Source organism: Cydia pomonella, unplaced genomic scaffold (assembly GCF_033807575.1).
Source record: "Cydia pomonella isolate Wapato2018A unplaced genomic scaffold, ilCydPomo1 PGA_scaffold_205, whole genome shotgun sequence".
NCBI lineage: Eukaryota > Metazoa > Arthropoda > Insecta > Lepidoptera > Tortricidae > Cydia > Cydia pomonella.
Window position 1 is genome coordinate 312,743 of NW_026907845.1, and position 22,922 is coordinate 335,664.

The 22,922-nt window shown below is 35.0% G+C and overlaps 3 protein-coding genes and 1 long non-coding RNA gene across 4 annotated transcripts; all 4 read right to left on the reverse strand.

The window, feature by feature from the left end:
* Nucleotides 1-2,020: 2,020 nt before the first annotated feature.
* Nucleotides 2,021-4,562, reverse strand: LOC133533796 (uncharacterized). Its single transcript, XM_061872847.1, has 3 exons — nucleotides 4,364-4,562; nucleotides 3,781-3,869; nucleotides 2,021-2,219 (listed from the first exon to the last, which is right to left on the reverse strand). The coding sequence occupies exons 1-3, from the start codon at nucleotides 4,545-4,547 to the stop codon at nucleotides 2,049-2,051; spliced, it is 444 nt and encodes a 147-aa protein (XP_061728831.1). The 5' UTR covers nucleotides 4,548-4,562; the 3' UTR covers nucleotides 2,021-2,048.
* A 4,587-nt stretch (nucleotides 4,563-9,149) lies between these two features.
* LOC133533807 (uncharacterized) lies at nucleotides 9,150-11,449 on the reverse strand. Its single transcript, XR_009801924.1, has 2 exons — nucleotides 10,111-11,449; nucleotides 9,150-9,838 (listed from the first exon to the last, which is right to left on the reverse strand). It is a non-coding gene; the product is annotated as an uncharacterized LOC133533807 (long non-coding RNA).
* A 1,351-nt stretch (nucleotides 11,450-12,800) lies between these two features.
* LOC133533804 (uncharacterized) lies at nucleotides 12,801-15,955 on the reverse strand. Its single transcript, XM_061872855.1, has 3 exons — nucleotides 15,834-15,955; nucleotides 13,927-13,997; nucleotides 12,801-13,142 (listed from the first exon to the last, which is right to left on the reverse strand). Exons 1-3 carry the CDS (start codon nucleotides 15,925-15,927, stop codon nucleotides 12,924-12,926), a joined length of 384 nt encoding a protein of 127 aa, XP_061728839.1. The 5' UTR covers nucleotides 15,928-15,955; the 3' UTR covers nucleotides 12,801-12,923.
* A 2,720-nt stretch (nucleotides 15,956-18,675) lies between these two features.
* Nucleotides 18,676-19,928, reverse strand: LOC133533792 (uncharacterized). Its single transcript, XM_061872843.1, has 3 exons — nucleotides 19,787-19,928; nucleotides 19,334-19,404; nucleotides 18,676-18,939 (listed from the first exon to the last, which is right to left on the reverse strand). The coding sequence occupies exons 1-3, from the start codon at nucleotides 19,878-19,880 to the stop codon at nucleotides 18,721-18,723; spliced, it is 384 nt and encodes a 127-aa protein (XP_061728827.1). The 5' UTR covers nucleotides 19,881-19,928; the 3' UTR covers nucleotides 18,676-18,720.
* Nucleotides 19,929-22,922: the final 2,994 nt, after the last annotated feature.

The window sequence follows — 22,922 nt, forward strand, 5'->3', positions numbered from 1 at the left end:
TGACACTTTCCTTCGCGGTCTTTTCAAATTTTAGTTATTTGCCCTGCTTTATTGGCATTTAATACTATTTTTGCCCGCATTTTCGTTAGTATATACAACAATAACGTAATAAGCAATACTAGATATCTTATCTCTGGCTTGCCTTCATTGGTCGTCCAGAGAGGTGTCGCTAGAGTGTTTATATACATTCATATCATAAAGTCCCTTTAATATATTCAGACACGATATGCTAACGGCATATTAAGAAACATATTGTATCTGTGGTTGTATTGTAATATTGACTTTAATGTTACGATAACTGACACCTTAATTACATTCAAATTTAGAACATCTCTGAGAAACAAAGAAATTTGATTTGACCTCTATTTTAGTATCAGTCGAGATGATGTTCTATTCGAAATGAAGTATCAGTTGCAAACAATTTTGACCAATCTCGCATGTTATTTCATATCGAACGTCGACCTCGACTCTAGTTTGTCTCTGAATAAAAAAAAACAACGAATCTGTGACGTGCGTAGTTCGTGGTTTTATTAGTTTTTAAGTATAAAATTACTTTGATTTATTGAAGCTTATGATACTTATTGATGTAGATAAAGCAGTGTATGTAACTGTACATAATTAGGCATTAAAATACTCGTGTGATCCTTCATACTCTACTCATACTTTATACTCATTTCGTTCGTTTCATAAACCCACACTCGTATTTTAATGCCTTTCATTACGTAGCAGTCACATAAACAACTATTACATACCGGCGTTGTAAGGACACAGATCTTCCACAATGTGTTAATGTATTCAAATAAGACCTAAAATATTCGTCCTAAATGGCACTTGTTAACACTTTTACCACTTAGCTACGGTCGTAGCGCTACGTCGTAGGTTTCCCGGTATGTAGAGGAAATGCTTCGTAGAGGCAAAACTCTCAGTTAAGTCATTAAAATATTGGTTCTTGGTTTTTTTGAAGAGATTAAATAATACAGATTTCATTATTATAAGAGAAATTAGAATAAAAAATTAATATTGAAATTGCTTATTATTTGCGTCAGAAACCATACTAACGAAATATTGTACTCACACGAACACGCCGTTTACCTTATTTGATGAAGGTAAAGTTTTAAAGTTACCAAAGAAGCTTGAAATAGAGAATTGTCAAATATACTTTTTTGACACAGTAAATATCTTTCGATACATTAAAACTTTTATTCTTATTCTTTCACTGCGAAAGTGGCGCCATCTTACCGGGCATCGGCTAAAGGGTGTGGCGCCATCGCTCGAAACGATACCGCCATACCTTTGGCCTTTGATATATTAGATGGCGCCACTTTTTGATATTGAACAAATTTAAAACATACCAGTGAAAGAATACGGATCAAACTCAAATTTACTGTGGCTACAAAGTTTTCTTTGACAATCCACCTCTATTTCATATTCTCTTTGATGTTACCTACCTTTTTCTAAATAAAGACAAAGTTAGCGTATATGTATTATCGTAAGTATATTTATAGTAAACACCTCTATAATGGAACAGGCACCAGTAATGGGATGGTATAGATAAATCCTGTAAAACAAGTATTTACCATCAGTTTTTAATCGCTTGCAACATTTTACCATAAACAAGAGCCAAAGAGCTGCTTAAGTTTAATTTTTCATTGATATCTGTTATTTTGAAAATGAATGGCGCCATACATTCCATGACTGGAGCAAAAAACTACAGTTTTAATTGGTTAATAATATTGAAAGCAATTGCAGTAGCTTTCATTAAATACATAGAAAACATACAGGACGAATTGGACATTCGACTTTTAAAGCGTAAAGCGGTAGAAATTTTACAGGTGTCCGTGAAATATCAAAAACACTCCAATTTTCTCTTAAATGTTCCATGATTGGTGTCGTCAACATACACGTTTAAAAATATTGAACTTACAACGCTTGCTATTTCAATTTAATACCTACGTTTTAAAACGGGAGGATAATTAACTTTTAAGTATGTATTTAAAGAAATGTAAATAAAAATACTAAAAATAATCAGATTCCTTTTGATTAATGTCTTAGTCATCACAAAACTGCGAAACGTTAAATGAGCAGCCGCCGGCAGTATCCGGGCACATGACCGTTATCGGAGAGAACTGCTGTCCCCCGACGGAGATGGAAGGAGGCCCGGCTCTGCTGCATGCATAGATGGATTGAGCGACTAACGTTTTTCCGGATTGGCTGCATTTCTGTGTACATACATAAAGTAAAGTTAAAATAAAACTATGTAAACAGATTATAACTGTCGAGGATAGTGAATTTAAAATACACCCCGACTTTTCGTTTGTGAATAAACTTTCATTCATTCATTTATTCATTTCGAACCGATTACAGCGTCCGTGGTCAACGGAAAACTGTCCCATGTTGACCTTGAACGCTGTAAAGGGTTTATATATTCAATTTCAGACCCGAATTAATAGTTTTTATGATATAAGTATAGGTAACCGATTACCCTCGCCCATGGACACCCGCAACACCAGAGGGATTATAAGTGTGTTGATGGCCTTTATGATGTTTAACAAAATCGATGGTCTTCTTTCAAAGAAGACAGATATATTTCATATTGCCCCGAAATCTCCGATCTCTTTTATGATCATCGCGATTTAAATGTTAGCTTTATCTGTCACATATATGTATATTCCTAACCTATCCTCATAATACTAACTATCATTGAAGTAACGACCAAAAAACAAAAGCAAATCACCAAGCAAAAGATGGATTTTGGCACCAATACGTTAATTTATTGAATCAAGATATTTCTGGCGAAACATCAAAAACGTCTCAACTAATATTTACAATAAATTTAAATATGTATGACATAAGTCAGAGGACCCCGTGGATGATTGGACAGACAAACGGACCAGTCTAATACAATTAATATTTCGTTTATACCATTTTAGCAAACCTAAAAAACGTGTTTAATATGAGTAGGTAAGGGAAATTCAAATTTATTCCTAACGGTCTACGGCTTATATGGTGATACCATCGGAGGCGACTTCCGTCACGGATTCCGAGGCTGCCACGGATATGTTCGTTACGTATGAGATCTCGCGTGACAACAACATTGGCCAGCTGCGTAAAACTTATACACATGAAGGCTTAGGTCTCTTTTTTGTTGGCTTTTTATGTCTAAGCTTGTGATGCTGTTTCAAATTTTTGACGCCGTTATAGATGGTAGAACGCCAAGATGATCTTCTTCCAGCAAGCTCCTCCCAACGCTCAAGGTCGATAGCGCAAACGCTTTGATGCACTTTGAGCGCGACCTTGTACCGCAGGTCCTGACCATCGTGCTTACGCTTACCCACTGCTAACTCAGGGTGGGGAACAGCTTTAGACAAGCGGTGGTCATTCATTTCTGGTCATCTAACTAGGGTGTCAAATAAGACCTTGGTACAAATCACATCACTCAAATCAAGTCAAATCACTCCAAATTACATTATGTATCTGAAATATCGACTCAATTGAATAATCGTCCCGATTCGAACTTTAAGATACGTTTCTTCAAACAAAATCTTCACTTCTGACATATCCGATCGATATCGTATCGTTAGCAAATTTTTGACAAATCTTAAAGTTCGAGTCGGCCCGAATGCGAAGTGTTCTTAAGGTTGCAAGATTTAGCCTGATTGTTGAGGTCAAATACAAACATCGCAACTTAAATAAAAGCTTGTAGATATATAAATGTATAAAGCACAAAAACTTAGCTGATATTTTCCAACACAATTACGCAAATAGTATAAAAAATCTTACATCAGGGATGTCAACGGTGCCACTGGGTCGGGAAACCTCGAAAACAAAATTAGGCCTCTGCCACGGCGCGCCGTCCGAGCGTTGGTTGCCTGTGAAACATATAGGTAAATTATTTACGTTTGTATTCAGGTTTTTATTATTAGGTATATTAGTTTTTTCATGAATACTGTAGGATGTGAAAGCTTGTTTCATGAAATTAATTTTAATTATAACGTAAAAATAACGGTCGGTACAAACTTTCTGTTATCTCATTATGTAACGAAAGACTTTTAATTCTTTGTATAATAATGTTTTTTAAGCTGTAAACAAATTACATTTGAAAAAGATTATTAGTATTGTAATTATATCAATAGCTTAAATAGTTCTCGGGATATTTAGCCATGTGACTATGGATAAACAGAGTCGCACCCTAAGGCGTCCTTTTGTGAACTGTTTTTTTTTTTCACTTTAAATTTTAAACAAAATATAGCTTGGAAAATTAACAAATGTATTTTATTTAAAAAACAGCTCAAAAGTTCAAAAACGGCTCAAAAATAATATAAATAAATCTATTGACATTATTGGGGCAAAATACTGCCAGAACCTGTCGCCACGGAGTTGCAAAAAGGATTTGAGTCGGCGTTGGCGAAGACAGAATTTGCGTCGGCGGCGGCGAGCAGCGCGGCGAACGCGACTAGCGAGCGGGTGAGCGGCGACATGGCGGCGGCGGCGGCGGGAATACTGCAGTAACAACGCCGATTCCCATTTTTATAATACGCGCTACGCATTATAACAAATAGCCGTATCCATATTATCCGGCTCGATAAATTTATCCATTGATAATCAATTTAATATAATGTTACACGGTTTTCTTCACAGTCGTTTTTAAATTGAAGTTATTTGCTCTGATTTATTTTAGGGGAATTTATTTAATCGTATGGCTTATACAAAACATAGGCAGTTACATAAATATCACAGAATAAAAATTACATTACAATTAAAATTTAAATTACATGTCAATATTCAGAGCGTTAAGCCACGCAATTGCGTCGGGTGTTAGGCGCAGCAGGTCCTCTGGTGGTCCCGAGTATGAGTGCAGAGGGCATCGCTGAATTATATGCTCCATAGTCTGGACTTCTTCGTCACACTCGCACATTGCAGAGTCCTTCCACCCCCATTTATGCAGAAAGTAATTGCAGCGACCGTGACCCGTTCTCAGTCTATTTAAGCGGCACCACAATCTCCGGGGGAGGGTGAATCCTAATGGTTTAGAAGTCGGGTCTATGGTTTCTACGTCAGAGCCAGCAGAAGCAGTGATCCATTCAGTTTTCCAGGCTTCAGTCACATTGAAACCATTTAGAGTTTGAGCAGCAGCAAACGCAGGACTTCGGGACTTTAGGCGTTGGGGTGGTGGGTAGAAAAACTGATTGTGGATAGGCAATGCTGGCTTGGAGCTGATCTTCTCAGCTTCTCTCCTGAGTGCATGTTTTCTCCTCAAGTGTGGAGGTGCCATATTGGTAGCCAATGGGAAGGAGTGGACTTAATCGTTCCTGATATACACCGCATAGTCTCATTCAATTTGGTATCCACCTTGCCCACGTGAGCGCTTTCTGACCACACTGGGGCACAGTATTCCGCTGCTGAATAAACTAGTGCGATACCAGTGGTGCGCAGGCAATCGGCAGATGCTCCCCACGAGGTTCCACATAGCCTATGCAGGATATTATTTCGCGTTGATAATTTCTGGGAGAGCTTCACAAGATGTTCCTTGTACGTGAGAGATCTATCACATAGTTTTCAAAATGAGAACGAAACTCCGTTAATATGGGAAGATGAAATTCGGCTAAGCTTGCTACGGACTCTTAACTTGTTAGTTGTCTGAGTAATTTTATTATTATTATCTTTTAATTTGATTATATATGGAAATATATATATTCTACGTTTAGATAACAACACTAATAGGTTACCGTGCAAGAATATAATTATGTTGCATATTAAGTACTAAATAGTCAATCGGTCTACATAATTAATACGTTACGTGTGCTGTAGAAAAAAAAAATAGTCACCATAAAAAATCAACCCAAATATAACGCCTCCGCCATAATCAATGCTCGCCTGTTCCCTGTTCGTGCTCGCCGTACTGCTGAATTCCTCCTTTACTGGAGGCACGGAAAAGATTTTTGGTACAGTATAATTATACGGATTTTATATTAAATACCTACAAACAGAAAAAAAAATCCGTAAATATATATTTCGTTCAACAATAAAACATTTAAAAAATATTTAATTTTTGACACTGACATCTCAATAGAATTTTCAGAGATTTGGCGCTTTTAGGTTATTTTTTTTAATACAGGGTGGCCAAATAAGAAGTATACATTTTGTTTTTAAATTTTAACTGTATTAAGTTCAAAAATTATTAGGTATTGTTTTAAAAATATATTCTTCAGGGTTGGCAAATTCATGCGAAACATAATGTCTGACATATGTCCACCTCTAACAGCAGGCAAATGTAAGCCCTTATCATCCCAATGTTCAGCATCTATTCGCACATTTTTGGCATTATCTTAGTACATTTGTGTCGAATATTCGGTTTTAACTGTTTAAATTTCATCAGCTCGTTAGCATAGACACGTAATTTTAGATAGCCCCACAGAAATAAGTCAAGAGCTACAAAATTTGGAGAATTTGTGTGCCAATCACTGTCACTTTTTTTTTTAAATTAATCGAGCAAACAACGTGTTTTAAACAACAGAAACATTTGAGATAAAATTGCTTGCTGCTAGTGGTATACATTTGGCAGAAATTATCTTCCGTATACAATTGCCAACCCTGAATAATATATTTATGAAAAAATATTTAATAAAATTTCCACTTAATGTAATTAAAATTTAAAAACAAAGTGTATCATTCTTATTTGTCCACCCTGTACTACGTCGTCGTAGTTGTCGTCGTCGTCGTCGTTGTAATTTAATCAATTGTTTATTTTTCTTGTATATTTTTACTGAGGTGTGCCAATAAAGAGTATTCTATCTATCTATCTACGTCGGTGGCAGACAAGCATACGGCCCGCCTGATGGTAAGCAGTCTCCGTAGCCTATGTACGCCTGCAACTCCAGAGGAGTTACATGCGCGTTGCCGACCCTAACCCCCTCCCGCCCCTCGTTGAGCTCTGGCAACCTTACTCACCTCACTATGTGTAGGGTCTAGTGTTATTAATTTATATAGAGTTGACACTTGTCACCCTACCCATCGACTTTGAAATAAAATATATTGATAATCTAATATAAAAGTTTGATCGGCATATTACCCTAACCAGCAGTGCCGACGAAGCTGAGGATCCTAGATTTAGTTTGGCCATTTCTGTCAGTATAAAATGGCGGTAAATTTAAAATGTAGGCCGGAAATGGTGAGCTCTCATAGAAAATTTGAATTTCGCGCCATTTTCTACTGACAAAGTGAGTTTGCCTGAGTATATTTGTGTGTTGTAATGTTAGAAATATTTTGATGGAAAAATGAATCCGCGTCTCGAATAGTCTCAATAAAATTGACTGTTAGTTGTCAGTGATTTCGTGTAGCCCGAACCAGTAGAAGTTCGAATCCCTTCGACATCAGTGGGGTTTTCTTTTTTTCTTTAATAAATATAAATAAATATTATAGGACATTATTACACAAATTGACTAAGTCCCACAGTAAGCTCAATAAGGCTTGTGTTGAGGGTACTTAGACAACGATATATATAATACATAAATATTTATAAATACTTAAATACATAGAAAACACCCATGACTCAGGAACAAATATCCATGCTCATCACACGAATAAATGCCCTTACCAGGATTTGAACCCGGGACCATCGGAGGCAGGGTCACTACCAACTAGGCCAGATCGAAAATTTAAATTAAATAGAAACACGCCGAGAAACAAGGGGGGGGGGTGGAATTTTGTATGGGGAATCAATAACCGCTGAACCGATATAGTGGAAAATTGGTATGTAGATAGTGTTTGTTATGGAGAAGGATATAGCATAGTTTTCAAACCCAAAATCCCCCGTAGGGGTGAAAAGGGGTAGGAAAAGGGCTTTAGCGGAAAAAGGGGTTGTATGGAGAACCAGTTAAAAAATCTTATTGTATAAAATATGCCTCTAGATACGTCAGGATTTTTAATAGTTACTCACCCCTACCCTTTAAATTGGGAGATGGAAGATTGTCATAAGCAAATTACAAAAAAAAATCCATCAAAAACATTTTCATGTAAAATGTTGCCAAGACGAAACCACGAGGCTCGCTCTGTCAAAACGTCTGATAATCTCTTGTACAGCCAAACTTCTAACTCTACAAGCCCTAACACTAGTTTGCATACAGTTTGGTCACCCTACTCAATGTGACGTCTTGTCGCTTTCCATACAGCGTATGTCAAAAGTCATAGGTGACCATGATTACTTCATATAAGATTAATTTTACTTAAAAAATAATAAAAATTAAACTAATTATCTTTCAATCAAATACTACCGTATGATAATGTAAAAAAGTGGTTCTGGATCACGACCCAGAAATCACCCTGTATGTGACAGTCCATATCAAAAGGGACCTTATGGCAGTCGGCGCTTACGCCTTTATTAGCGGCGCGCACATAATAATGGTACTACGCGAATATGGAATTACAGGCAAGGAACAGAAACTCTTTAGGCAGAATTGTTGCAAAAGTGCCCAGCTGTCAGCTATAAATAAATAGTTCCCAATCTCTCCAGAGTAGCGCTAGAGTAGCTAATAACCTAGGCGTTATTGACGGAGTGAAGTGCGCTGTCTATGATTGTAGCGCCACCTATTTATGGTTTATTGTCGGGCACTTTTTGGTATATGGAGATTTTGTTCCTCGCCTCTACCTTCCATATATGCGAAGTAAGCGCCAACTGACATAAGGTCTGTCACATATCAATATTATTAAAATTAAAGACTAGATAATAATATTAAATCCTAATTATTAAAAATAGAAACTAGGTTAAAGAAATGTTAATCTTGTTAAATTGAAATAAAATAATATTTTCATTGGCTTGCTAATGAAGGCATAGTTTTATTTCATGAGAAACATTTTACATCGAACATTTTCTGAAACTTCTCATACTTTTCTCACGGGTTCAAATCCTAGTGAGGGCAAAAAAAAATTAAATATTATATATATCGTTGTCTTAGTACCCACAGACACAGGCCTTATTGAGCTTACTGCGGGGCTTAGTCAATTTATGTAATAATGTCCTATAATATTTATTTATTAATTATTTATTTAATCATGTAGGTAATGTGTCCATTTGGTATCTAATACTGCGAATGTATTCAAACAAAAACTACATTCTTTCAATACTAAATGGGTTCAAATAAAATACCTTGGGAATAAATGCTTTATTTGATTTTAATATATATTGACATGTTAAAGTTCTTTATTTCATTATCAATGTCAGATGACACTTGTCAAATCGCTGTAACAGGCTTGGTGACATATCCAAGATAACTGTTAAAAATGTAACAAAATCATTATTTAATATGCATTCCATGCATTTGTATACCAGTGCTGCCGTCGGCCAGGTCTATTTTTCTGCTAGGTAACTATTTGTCAATTAAAAATCGAGCACATAACGGATTTGGAATTCTCAACGACGATATTTAAAACGAAATAAAATGAGTCTGTTTGCAACTGTCAACACGAGTTTTATTAATAATCTTTTATCGACCAATCGATACAACGTATTGAGATGGCAGATTCGAACAAACAATTTTTAAGTTTCTATCGGCGTTTTCTATACAGAATTAACACTTAGCTAAGTGCATTGATCACCACGTTAACCCAACACATTTCCGACCGGCGGCGTTGGCGCCGTCACCATCTTGCAGTACTGCGTCACTTGCACTTCGAGACGCGAGCAGCCAGTGACAGTCTGAGGGCACCCGATGTACACAGCCCAGAACGGAATAGTAGTGATATCGGTACCCAGCATAAGCGAGCGCAGTTGGGGCTTAGAGTATGGAGTGTTGCACACGCTGATATAATCGCCTACTAACTCTCTTCCTGGTCTGGAACATTTCTGCACATGACAAAAAACAATCATTAAGCGAGGTTTAGACTTCACGTAATGTAAGTGACACGTGTGATTAATTATAATTTACATATTGTAACTAATATACAGGACTAAGAAAGAATTAACTCTGGTTAATTCTTTCTATTTTTTGAAAATAAAGAGAACACTTCATCATCTTGAAGGTATTTTAATAAGGCTATCATAGTGCATTGTAACGAAACGGACATTACTTATACTTATATAAACTCTGTAGAACTACTGAAAAAAAACCTAAATACCTCTACTCAGACTGTCGCAAAAAGGGGTCGTCATAGCGTCGGCGGCGGCGAGCAGCGCGGCGAGCGCGAGCAGCGAGCGGGCGAGCGGCGGCGTCGGCGACATAGCGGCGGCGGCGGGAATGGTGCAACGGCGTCAACGATTCACATATATAACGAGCGCTGCGTTATTATAATTGGCAACCGTATCCATCCATATCCAATTGCATATTATTTTTATTAATATTTTTTTTTCTTTAGGCTGCCTGTCCACTGGAGCCACATAACGGAGCGAAATCCACCAATAGAATTGAAATGAGCCACCATTTATGCAATTCTATTCGTGGATTTTTTTCTCGCTCACCGGTCCGCTGCCAAACCCTACTCAAGGGAACAGGCAGCCAAAACATGGCCTTAGTTTTCGCTTCTTCTATCAATATTATTATGCCAAAGAATATATTTTTCAACTCAATTTTGAGTGAAGCTAATTTAAATGGACTGCTAGCCGTTTATAATCAATCTGCATTTATTTTCATTAAGGGTTAAACTAAATCGTTTTCTTGGCAACCGTTTTAATTTCCAATTATTCACTCCTATATCGGTATAAAATACTAAACCTATGTGTGTTATTTTGTAGATAAATAAATAAACAAACAAACATTTCGGGGACAGTCTTACACATATCGACCGAGCCTCAAACTAAGCAAAGCTTGTACTATGGGTACTAGATAGAATCCATAACTCAGAAACAAATATTCGTGATGAACATACAAATAAATGTCTATTACATTATTACTTTTACAAAAAACAGGGTATTTTTTTTTTAATATACTTGTTCCAATTCATGACTACTTATTGATGAGAGTTAATGTTAGTTTTCTTTAAAAGTCGTAATGGCCATAAAAACCTACTGTAAATGTAAGAATAATAAAAACATACATATTTCATATTTTATTACTTACTTGTTCATCATTTTAATACGTTTATTTTTTAATATTGAATATTGAAAAACTATTCTTAATAAGTTGTCTGAATGAAACGGAATAGCTGCCGAAACGCCTGTCAAAGAAGAGGCGTGTTTTCTTACTACAAGCATGTTTTAAGTTTCCAAAGGCAACATTCGATATTGTTTTTATACAAATTAAATATACGATACATACACAAATAATCGTAAATAACGATACTTAGGTAATAATAGTACAATGGTTTATATTTTCAATTCTTTCTGTGTTATATATAGTTACCTGCCTCTTTATTGCTCGAATATGCAAGAGTGATAGAGAGGCAGATAATAAAATTACGATTTTTGTGTTTCTCGTTAGGCCCTCAGTATTGACATTTTTATACTTGAACCTATTGCTCTTTTGACATGAAATCATTATTTATGGGAATATGAATAAAAATAGTAAAGTTTGACATCGTAATTATTATTCTAGTCTATTTTATTTTGAATTTGACATGTTAATTTATTAATTATTTTGTATTCATTATTTCAACTAATTTTTATTTTACTATTAATCGTGATTTCATTGTTATTATATCAATATTATTAATTATTTATTATTCTTATTATGTTTGGATTTGATTTGATTTTAATGTACTTACTTAACCCCTAGCTATAACGATGGTACTAACAATGTTTTATGGAATTCTTATGGTTCTGAAATAAAAATATTTTATTTATTTATTTATTCTTTATATGCTAGAGGCGCCCTCTACGCAGATAACTTTAAGGCACGTAATAAACTATTTCCATAACGCAGCCTCTGACTATTATTTTTCTTCTTTCATAGTTACTTAATAAGCAACGTGTCGAAAAATATATTTAATTTATTTTGTTGAAAAGGCTCAAAGTATTGGAATGAAAATTAATTATACGCGATAATAATTTCGTTTGAATCGTTTTTTCATGAATATTCTATCGCTGTGATCAAATACAATATTTGGTATTTCTAAGATTCATGCAGTATAGTTAGTTACCTACTTTTTTCCTGAATTACTGGCATATTCAAAAATATATCATTTCTTGTTTTATTTTGACTAGATGCGTACAGCCTTTGCTTATAAAAAAAAAAAATCAGCTGTTTATTTCAATAAAAATCACATTACATAATCTTAAACTTATCTACTAATCTTAAATTCAAAAGATTTTTTGAGTTAAGGAGTCTTATATGAAATATTTATACATTTTAATTATTATTGGTTTTAGGTACATAGGTCATCTAATTAAATGATTTCGGTAGACTGCCCTCTTATTTTAATAAAGTATTTTTTAATGATATTTCTAGCTTGTCCACTTGTTCGTCCTTCTATAAGTTAAAAAACGTTCCTTTAAGGCATTTATTTCATCAAACTTTTTTCAAATAAGCGTAAGCGAAGATGTCCGTTTTAGCTTTGGTTAAAATTCTTTTGTATGTCCTACTCTTCGCATTTCAAGCCCATTCCCTATTCAACGACAGCAAAAGTAAGTTACATGGTTTTCAAACCACTATAAATTTGTGTCAGAATTTTTGGGGGCTTAACAGTGGCGGATTTACCCTAAGGCCAAGTAGGCCTGGGCCTAGAGCGGCAAGATAATTAGGGGCGGCACTCGGCAGTCTACCTCTATGATGGGTGCGCTGAGAAAGGGGCGGCTAGTACTTATTACAGGGCCTGGGGCCTAGAGCGGCAGACACTGCAAATCCGCCACTGGGGTTTAATAAAATACTCAATGATTGAATGCTTTAATTGATTTTAATTATACATTGAGAACGAAAGTCAAGTAACAATACTTAAGTTTCAATTCGCGTTTTCCATGAACGATCTTCACTCGGCTAAGCAACATGATCGCCACAACGTTAACCCAAGAGCAGAGGCGTTGGCCCCGTCACCATCTTGCAGTACTGCGTCACATGCAGTTGGAGCCGCGAGCAGCCATCGACAGTCTTAGGGCAGGTGATGTACACAGCCCCTAAAGGATTGGCTATGCCCATAGGTGTCGCCAGTTTAGGTCTGTGGTAGGCGTTACACACGCTGAGATAATCGCCGACTAACTTCCTTCCTGGTCTGGTACATTTCTGCCCACAAAAAATACAACTCTCAAAATAAAATATTTTAGTATCACTTTAGTTGCTAACTGGATATCGTATTGCTTTGTGTATTTCATAACTATCAAATCCCTTAAGAGGGGAGTATACAATGCGATCGTCCAAACAAAAAGAAAAACATTTTTCCACTTCAAAATATTTTCCATTTTTCATTATTTTTTTTAGTATGTTATTGACTCAACGAAAACCTAGATTTATAGGTCTTCCTTTTTTTTTAATTTGCAAAACAAAAAAAAATAATAAGCGAAATCTATAAATCTAGAATATATTATGCTGAAGCGACCGACATCAAAAACAAAGTAAATTGTTAATATTTAGTTTTTCTCCCGAAATGGAATTTCATAGAAAAATTACCAATATTAAGTTAGATTCGTAAAACTTTTCTTCCTTCTTAAGAATTTCAAGGAACCTTAACTCTATGTTTTGCGTTTTCTCGTCCAGAAGTTTCTTAATTATCTTTACGACTTCATCATCAGATCAACTTCATTGTAGCTTGTTATTGCATTATTTGTTCCTAATTTCAACTCTTTCAATTAGACACCTAAAAGTGGTTCAAAATATGACAAGATTTTAATCAAATAAAGTAAATGCATTTAAAAAAAACCTGGTGTCACATTATCAACTAGTATCAACTTCGTTCAAAAGTGGTTTAGTATTCGAAAAAAGGAAATCTGAAGAATGATTTAAACGTATTATCATTGGAAACCGACAATTAATATTATCCGCTATAAACAAAAAATTAAAATTGTCTTACATCAGGAATTTCAGTGACCGAATCACCAGTGCCAGTTATCACAAAAGTTTCATAATCATCTGTTTGTTCCCCTGTAAAAGAAATGACGTAATAAATATGATAATTTCTAAATAATAAATATACATATATATATATATATATATATCTTATCTGGTTTCAAACTGTCAAACTTGTAATTTAGAGTTAATAGAATAATAATATTAATAGAATCAGGTACTACTTTGCGAATATCCATATATTAATGTAAGCAAAAAATATTCCGTTCTAATCACCAAAATAATAACTTGCTAGGTACACAATAAAATGCTAACCCGTTATGCTTATGTACTTGCGTATTTTTTACTTCTGGTTGTAGTTTGTTATTTTTTTACGTATAGGCTATATTATATTTGTCTATGAATATTGCCTAAAATTTAGTTAATTATTATTAAAAATTTAAAACAGAACTAGCCAAGACAAATCGTGAAGTTTAATTACATCTCAAGTGAACGTGAACTTGGCACCCATATACTCGTACAAGTAGATCTCAATTCTTTTGCCGGCGAAGTTAGCAACGACGGATATACTTTGAATTACAAACAACAAATTAAACACAAAATTTTCTTTAGTTACGTAAGCACCTCTCTACTCTCTAACTCGCTCAAAGTGATCCGCATGTTACTTGTATACTTGGGTACATAATATATTTATATATATAATAATTATGTATGTATTTTGTGTATATATGTAATGTATGAATAGAATATTGTTATATTGTTTAGAATAACTTGATTTGTGTTTCATATTTCCTCTCGTGTACAATCCTGCACTAACTACAAGTTTCTGTTTGACGCAATGGTTGACTGGTAGAGAATGCCTTAAGGCATTAACTTCGCCATTTGTATAATTTTCTATAGTGCAATATAGTTTAAATAAATAAATAAATTGCTAAATAAATGATATTTTTTGGAAAATATTAAAAATCATAAAAATCATTGTTTCTTTTTCCTAGGTTTGTAACCACACAATTGCCTAGCTGGATGCTTAATTTCAACTTGCTAGGTTATCTGGAAATGGGTATAGGGTTTTCATGTTAGGTAAGCCAGTGAGAAAAATCCAGAAATTTGTATGTTAACATCCGGTTGAGATATATTCAAAAACTTAGTTAGCTTACTTAGTTACTTTTAGTTAGCCTTAAGGCCGTCCGCTATCTGAATTACCTCGCTTGTTCCAACTCCCTCTAACCCCCTTCCTCGTTCTTCACCTTTACAACTTGAATTTGCACAAGCAAACAAATTATTGCGTTCGTTCGCTAACTTAAAACTCACTCGTTCCCTTTGAACTTAAATAAACAGTGTCCTATCACCAATAACTCTCAAAAGTTAAAATCGTACGATCAATTCACACAGAATAATTGCGCTCGCATCGCGTTGACTGACACAGGCTCCCCGTCCGACGGCCAAGCGAGGTGAGTGTCTCGCGTCGCCCGCGCAGACACCCGCGCGCCGGGGCAACGTATGAAGTTGAATAGTATCGATTTCTCAAAAACTATTTATATCATTGAAAAATCGGCCGACGTAATTCAAGTGTACATGTGTGTGTGAAGTGTTCATTATTGGTTAAAGTTATAATGTCTAAGCGTTGCATAATAAGGGAGTTTATACGGATTTTAATCCGAGAAAAGGGTTCACAGAAAAAGTATGTTTGTTTTAAGTATCAGTAGACGTAATTAAATACTCGTAACAATCACCATGCAAAAATATTCTATGCAGAACTTTATTGCTGCCGCGTTCTAGATATTTATTTGTATTTTTATTTTCATTGTGGGAGCGTAGTAAGGTAAAATTATATGCAAAAAATAAGCAAGTAACCACAAACGGAAAATCTCTGTAGAAGTACTAATTAATAATTTAAAAAAAGATAATTACTTCTGCTCAGGCTGTCGCAAAAAGGGTTCGTCATAGCGTCGGCGGCGGCGAGCAGCGCGGCGAGCGCGAGCAGCGAGCGGGCGAGCGGCGACATGGCGGCGGCGGCGGCGGCAATGGCACGTCGGTACTAACAATGCATATTTATAACATGCCCTGCTTTATTATAATTGGCAACCGTATCCATCCATATCTAATTGCTGTATACTATTTTTAATTAATATTTTTTCAATAAGATTGCCTTTTTTCACTGACTTGGTTATTGCTTCCTCTATCATGGCGAAAATTATAAACGTATTGATTTTTGGTAGGTATAGAATTAGGTATCTGCGAGGTTTTGAGTCAAATAACAGGAAATTTGAAAGAAAACGAAATTTGTTTTCAACTAAATTCGAGTGATGGGCATTTAATTCGATGGCTAGCCGTTTATAATCAATCGACAATTATTTTGATTTAAAGATGATTTAAATTATTTTCTTAGCAACCGTTTTGAATTTAAATTTGTTGCTCTGATATCGGTAAAGTTTATAAAAATAATAAAATTCTAACTCGTACCCGTGATTTTGTCGGTAAAGAATACACAATACATTAATGTTATAAGTATGTATTATTGAAACCTTTTTAAAAACGTTATTTTTCCGCGGTTAAAATAATTTTATTTAGATTTTTTCAAACCTCATAATTTTAATTTTGAAATGGGTGTAGAATCTGTAGAGTTAAGGCGTATATACTTAAAAGTTTAGCTCTACTAGATCTGGCAATAACTTTTTGACAGTACGATTCATATAGTCGTGTCTGTGTCGCCACATTTTATTTATTTATGTATTTTATTAATATAAAACTTATTGCACAAAATACAAAAAACAATGTACAAATGGCGGACTTAATACTATTCTCTACCAGTCAACCATCAGGCGAAATAGAGACGTGTAAAAATGGTGCAAGGAGAAAGAAAGATGATATTTATTAGAACTGTCGAAAACAATTTTACATAAAATGTTTTTGGTGGGATTTCACTTCTTTTTGTAAGTTACTTATTCCGCATGTTGCGTAGTAATTATTGTAAATAAATTTATATTACATTACAATGCTCAATTCGTCTTCGTAGTTCTATTGAATACAATTTTAATGATCAAGAATACAATTATTATGATTGTTAATTTAATTTCCCATGATGTAATACTATTACGGTGTTATTGCGACTTATGAGGCTGAGGTTATAAATAATTCATAAAAGACACCCAATACGATATGAAACGACAAAAGGAAGGCCATACAAACAAAAAGGCGAAACTTAACGGCACATTACGTCTTTGTTAAAAAAGTTTAATAAACTCATTAATGGGTCCACCGATCGTGTTCATAATAATTTTCGTGGAAAGTAAGGATTATGTATGTATGTAAGTATATACTTTATTGTACATAGAAATAAAAACACGAAAAACACAGTTACAGAGTTAATTAAATACAACAAAGGCGAACTTATCCCTGTATGGGATCTCTTCCAGTTAACCTTTGAGAAAATGAGTAAAACAGAAGTAACGGTGAATGAATGACAAACACAAACAAAAGTGTACCATCACTGAAATTAATGAAATGCACGTTTTGAATACACATTGATACAAATAACAGGATTAACAAGATTACACAATATTTTAGATTTACGGAGCGATTATTTCCAAAAGTATACACCAAATCGAAACACGCTCTCCGCAAACTTATAACAGTTTAAAGACTTATGGAATGATATGCCACATGATCATTTTATTGAAAAAAACTTTTTTTATATAGTTACATGTATGGAGTGCTTCCCCCGCTGACATACGGTCAGACGGACGGACGGACGGACATGACAGAACTATAAGGATTCCGTTTTTGCCATTTTGATTACGGAACTCTAAAAAACTGATATATGTATTTTATTATCTATCTATAACAAGGTGGTCCTATATCAATTTTCAGATCTCTAGAGACAAACTTGCATCCTCTAGTTTAAGATTGCAGAATTGATAAAACTTGCCAGACCCTCACTTACCTAGGCGTACCTACTGGTGTTTCCGAAAACATCAAACATTTCCTTTTTTACAAGCTTTTATTTAACTTGCCCTGTTAGTAAGTATGGGACAATTTTTGCAAGTTAAATTTGACCCACTTTCCGATTTACGATGAAGCTGAAAATTTGCATAAATATGTAAGTCGGGTGACAATGCAATATTATGGCACCATTAAGCTGATCTGATGATGGAGACAGGAGGTAGACATAGGAAATCTGTGATAAAAAAAATGCAACCTAACTGTGTTTGGGGGTTTTAGAATAGCCTCGATGATTATTAGTTGCCTGTGGAAAAAAAGTACAGTCAGTGATTAAAGCTTGTACCAAAAATGAAATTTTTGCCAAAAACTTATTATGCAGCGTTTACGCATAAAGTAAATAGTCCAAGACCGCCTTCATTGACGTTAATACTCTTATTATTAAGATGTGTCTGTAACATGAATAAATAAAAAAAGGCATTATTGTGACTAAAAAGGGTACCAGTACCAGCTCAATATCATGTAGAACAGTCTCCGAGGACTCGGCAACTAATTGTTTATTGAATTGTCATCTTTCTAATATTGTTTCAGCATTTTTGCCGCGGTAACTATTTTAATTAAGAAACCGAATGCTGTATGATAAAATTGATTAAAGATAGATTTATAGTCCAGCTAAATATAAATACAATATATAATTTTAATTTCAAGTCTAGTAATTGAGCCTGCCTACAAAGTTGGAGGTTCCGGGGTTCAAATCTCGGTAAGGTCAATTTATTTGTGTATTTACGACAAGTCATACGAAATCGAAAGTCTGTTTTAGTAACCCAATATCTTTATTTAATATTGGTGACATAAGATACTAATATAATCCGACCGGTGGCAGGCCGGCTGGCTTGCAGAACTGCGTCACCCGCACATCGAGGCTCGAACATCCCGGAATGTTGCCTGGGCAGTCAATGTAAATGGGAGAAAAATTTAAATCGCTGCCCAATGCAAGTTGAATTCGGGGTTTAGACGAGGGCGTGTTGCATACGTTGATGGACTCGCCCGCTAACTCACTTCCTGGCATGGCGCATTTCTGAAAATGTATGTAAAAAGGAGCTTAAATACAAAAATGAAATGTAAACCATACTCAAATAGATAGCTTTTCCGCCGAATTTACGTCAAGCAATCACTATGATTGTATTTATTTACATACTCATCAGCGATGTTTGATTTCAGTCAGGTGATACTCACGGAGGTCAGTCCACCATGAAAATCAACTGTGACCATGGATGCAAAAATATTCAGTAGTGTATAGTAGAATTAATTATCTAAAATTGTATAAGAACATATTGGTCATTCCAATCATATTAAGATTGTGTATATTACATTTATTCAGGCTTAATTTTTTAAATTGTGTTTTTATTTCATTGTGAAAAATACACTAACAATAAATAACAAAATGTACATATTCAAATATAACACCTTACATCAGGAATCGTAGTGGTTACACCGCCAGCCACAGTCAGGTGAAATGTAATAGGACGGTCAGTCACATCACCTGTAATAAAATCGCAACTATTACTAAAACAGCAGCTGGTAATATAAAGCCTGCTTTAGGTATTTAAATATCATGAACCAACAATTAATATAAAAATGGGCTTGATAGATTAACTTATGAAGATTATAAATTTTAGTTTTATTTAGTTACATCACAAAGAAATTTCTAATTTAATTAGATAACATTGACGGCAGGGTTACATCTAATATAAACATCGGAATTTTTACCTTCCTCTCTTGTACCATACAAATGGATAAAAGAAAATTGAAACGTTTAATTCGGTATAGAATTTTATATAAAATGGAAAGGTTTTCATAACATAAACAAATAAAATATGACAAATAAGAAACATGAAAAAAATATATCATAATAAATATTATACCTATCATAGCAAAGTCACAGAAAGGGTTCGCCCTAGCGTCGGCGGCGGCGAGCAGCGCGGCGAGCGCGAGCAGCGAGCGGGCGAGCGGCGGCATGGCGGCGGCGGCGGCGGCGGGAATGACGCGATGGCGCTAACGACTTACCTACATATAAATTATAAACGTGCACTGCGTTAGTATAATTGAGAACCGTATCCATCCATATCCAATTGCTTGATACTATTATTTAATTAATAAACTTTCTTAGGACCTGTTTAGACTAGGCTGATTACTACATTCGTTTGTCAATATAGCTATGCTGTTATAATCTGCCAAGTTAGTAGAAAAAGCCGCCAGACTAAAAATGTGTACGGGGGAAGGATCAACATTTCATACATGAATTTCGCGCCTTTTTTTAGTGACAAATTAGGCTTGCCAAAGTATTTACACATGTTTCTTTGTAATTTCAACAAAGTTAGCGTGTTGTTGTGCATGTGGCTTTCTTAGAATAAAACGATACATTTCTTAAGAAATAATAAAGGAGGAATTTAACTCAAACAACTTTTTGAGTGATGGGCATTAAAATCGATTCGTAGCCGTTAATAATCAGTTTGCATTTATTTTCATTAATGATTGAAATGATTTTCCTTGCAGCCTTTTAAATGTCACTGATTTACACAACAATACTAACTTATACTCATGACTTCGCTGCTATAGATATTTAGAAGTGGTTCACTGAACTTCAGGGGAAACTTTGGTTCTTCATATTTGGATAATTTTCGGGATTAAAGGGAAATTAGCCTTTTGGTATCCGTGCTTACTACGACCTGGGCATGGCCTTGGTATTTACCATCGCCTTTTACTTTTGTTTAGTAGGTATTTATTTTTCGGTTTAATTTTAAATATTTTACCTAGTTCCGTGACATAGTGAACCCACAAAATAAGTTATCATCGACGTCCTTGCAGTAAAACAATTTCATTGAATAATTTATAATTGAATTTAAGGGTTGGCATTGACACTGCAAGTGACACGTGAAAGCTTGAGATTTCAATTAATTCTCTTAATTAGTAACGGGGGATAATTAAACTTAAGGATAAGGAATTAAAGTTGGAATAAAAACACAACAAAATAACCAGACTTATTTAATAAATGTCTTTCGTATCATCACAATACTGCAAAACCTTAAGATCAACAATAGGACAGCCGCCAGCATCGTCAGACGTTGCCTCGTACCAAATCTCAAGAGTTCACGGGAAGTACCCTGTAGGTTTTGATTCCCTCTCGAGTGTCGAAAATTTACGGAAATTTGCGGCATAAACGGCTGTATCTTTTGATTACCTGAGTATTTGATGTAAATTCCAGCTTGATACCTCCACGCGTTCCTGAGAAAAAGGGTCTTGACAGACAGACAGACGGACGGACGTACAACAAAGTGATCCTATAAGGGTTCCGTTTTTTCCTTTCGAGGTACGGAACCCTAAAAAGTACAGTTTACTAAAAACTAACAAGTTTTGTGTTATTTCGGTTGTACCTCCAAACAAGATTTTTATTTAAATTATTTATTAACACAAAGCATATACATTCTAATAATAGAAACAGCGAACAGAGCCCCCTAAGGCTTAAGAGGGAAGAATAGTTTTGCGATCCTAGCGATTAACAGTATTTTTTCTATGAAATTCCATTTCGTAAGAAAACGTTTTCTACTAATTAAATCTTAACAAACCACTTTGATTTTGATGTCGATCGCTTCAGCATAATATATTCTGGGTTTCGATTTTCATTTCATTTCATTTATTTGCATTAAACATGCGCTTTTAATTTTTTTTTTGTATTGTAAATTTTGAAAAAAAAGGAAAAACCTATAATCCTAGTTTTTCACTGTGTAAATAACATACAAAAAATCATTGAGTATGGAAAATATTTAGAAGTGGAATAACGTTTTCTCTTTTTGTCTGGAAGATAACTTGGTAACTTCCCTCTTAACTGCTGCTGTAATCGCTCTTACTTACACTAATACACTAAATAAGTAGGTTTTTTTTAGGTACGTAAATTAAAGTGGCAGACACGTTATGTTTCTTACTCGGAGCAGATGCTCCCCTTACCTCAGGTGCGACGCTTGCCGGAGCCAGGCAGGCCGAATTGGGATTAGTCCGGTTTCCTCACGATGTCTTCCTTCACCGAAAAGCGACTGGTAAATATCAAATGATATTTCGTACATAAGTTCCGAAAAACTCATTGTTTCGAGCCGGGGTTTGAAGTTTGAAGCCGCGACCTCCGGATTGCAAGCAGCACGCTCTTACTGCTAGGCCACCAGCGCTTCTATCGTTTAAAAACATATTATTATACATATTTTTTTATAAACTTAGCAGTACATATTTCGCCCTAATATTAAAATTTCATTGAATTCAGGTCGTAAATCATTATCTGAATTTAATCATCGCCATATTATTATGGTTTGTACAGCCGTCTCAAATTTCCAGCTCATTAATAATCGTTTGTGGAAAGTTGTGAAATATATGGCTATGCAGGGCACGGTAAACAAGTCAGTTTATTTATTTTATCCATAAGGTTACTCAAATGGCTCTGACGTCGCAATGTTAACCTCAAGATTTATAACAGACGAATGCAGGGTGTTAAATAATGTGATTTTAGAACAAACCTAGGGCCAGGCCAAAGAACCGGCATTGCCTTCCAGCAAGAGAAAGCTAACTAAGCTTCATGGGCACCCTTTTGCGAGGACACACCTAGAGGACTATTCATAGGTAAAATGTTTAAGCACGTTTCTTTGATTCTTGATTTTATTAGGTTTAATTTATTTAGTATATATTTAATAAAATTATACCTACATGCTTATAGCATCGGAGTTGAGAGTTTCATAGCTACCTACGAGTAATACATCTGATAACGGTGGAACCGAAACTATTTAGTTATATCTGCTTTGTCCGGTGGTCTGCTTTCTCCCTATCCATGTCATATAATACTATTGATAATTTAATGACACTATATTGTTTTACGTGGTAAACGTAGCAGTAAGCGCATTGCGCTTGCGCATGCGCTTGTACTATACTAGGCGACGACGATATCCATATTCATTCATAAACTGGCTAACTACAGCCTAGTCTAGGATGCCGTAGAATACATTTGTTATTTATTTATTA

What these genes read in the sequence shown, in the direction of transcription:
- LOC133533804 (XM_061872855.1), bottom strand. Translation starts at nt 15,927, where the DNA reads ATGTCGCCGCTCGCCCGCTCGCTGCTCGCGCTCGCCGCGCTGCTCGCC. An exon ending in TTGCGACAGCCTGAGCAGAA is followed by an intron (nt 13,998 to 15,833) that starts GTAATTATCTTT and finishes TTTCTTTTACAG; the next exon opens with GGGAACAAACAGATGATTAT. An exon ending in CGGTCACTGAAATTCCTGAT is followed by an intron (nt 13,143 to 13,926) that starts GTAAGACAATTT and finishes TTTTGTGGGCAG; the next exon opens with AAATGTACCAGACCAGGAAG.
- LOC133533796 (XM_061872847.1), bottom strand. Translation starts at nt 4,547, where the DNA reads ATGCGTAGCGCGTATTATAAAAATGGGAATCGGCGTTGTTACTGCAGT. An exon ending in TTGCAACTCCGTGGCGACAG is followed by an intron (nt 3,870 to 4,363) that starts GTTCTGGCAGTA and finishes TATGTTTCACAG; the next exon opens with GCAACCAACGCTCGGACGGC. An exon ending in GCACCGTTGACATCCCTGAT is followed by an intron (nt 2,220 to 3,780) that starts GTAAGATTTTTT and finishes GTATGTACACAG; the next exon opens with AAATGCAGCCAATCCGGAAA.
- LOC133533792 (XM_061872843.1), bottom strand. Translation starts at nt 19,880, where the DNA reads ATGCCGCCGCTCGCCCGCTCGCTGCTCGCGCTCGCCGCGCTGCTCGCC. An exon ending in CTGTGACTTTGCTATGATAG is followed by an intron (nt 19,405 to 19,786) that starts GTATAATATTTA and finishes ATTTTATTACAG; the next exon opens with GTGATGTGACTGACCGTCCT. An exon ending in TAACCACTACGATTCCTGAT is followed by an intron (nt 18,940 to 19,333) that starts GTAAGGTGTTAT and finishes ATACATTTTCAG; the next exon opens with AAATGCGCCATGCCAGGAAG.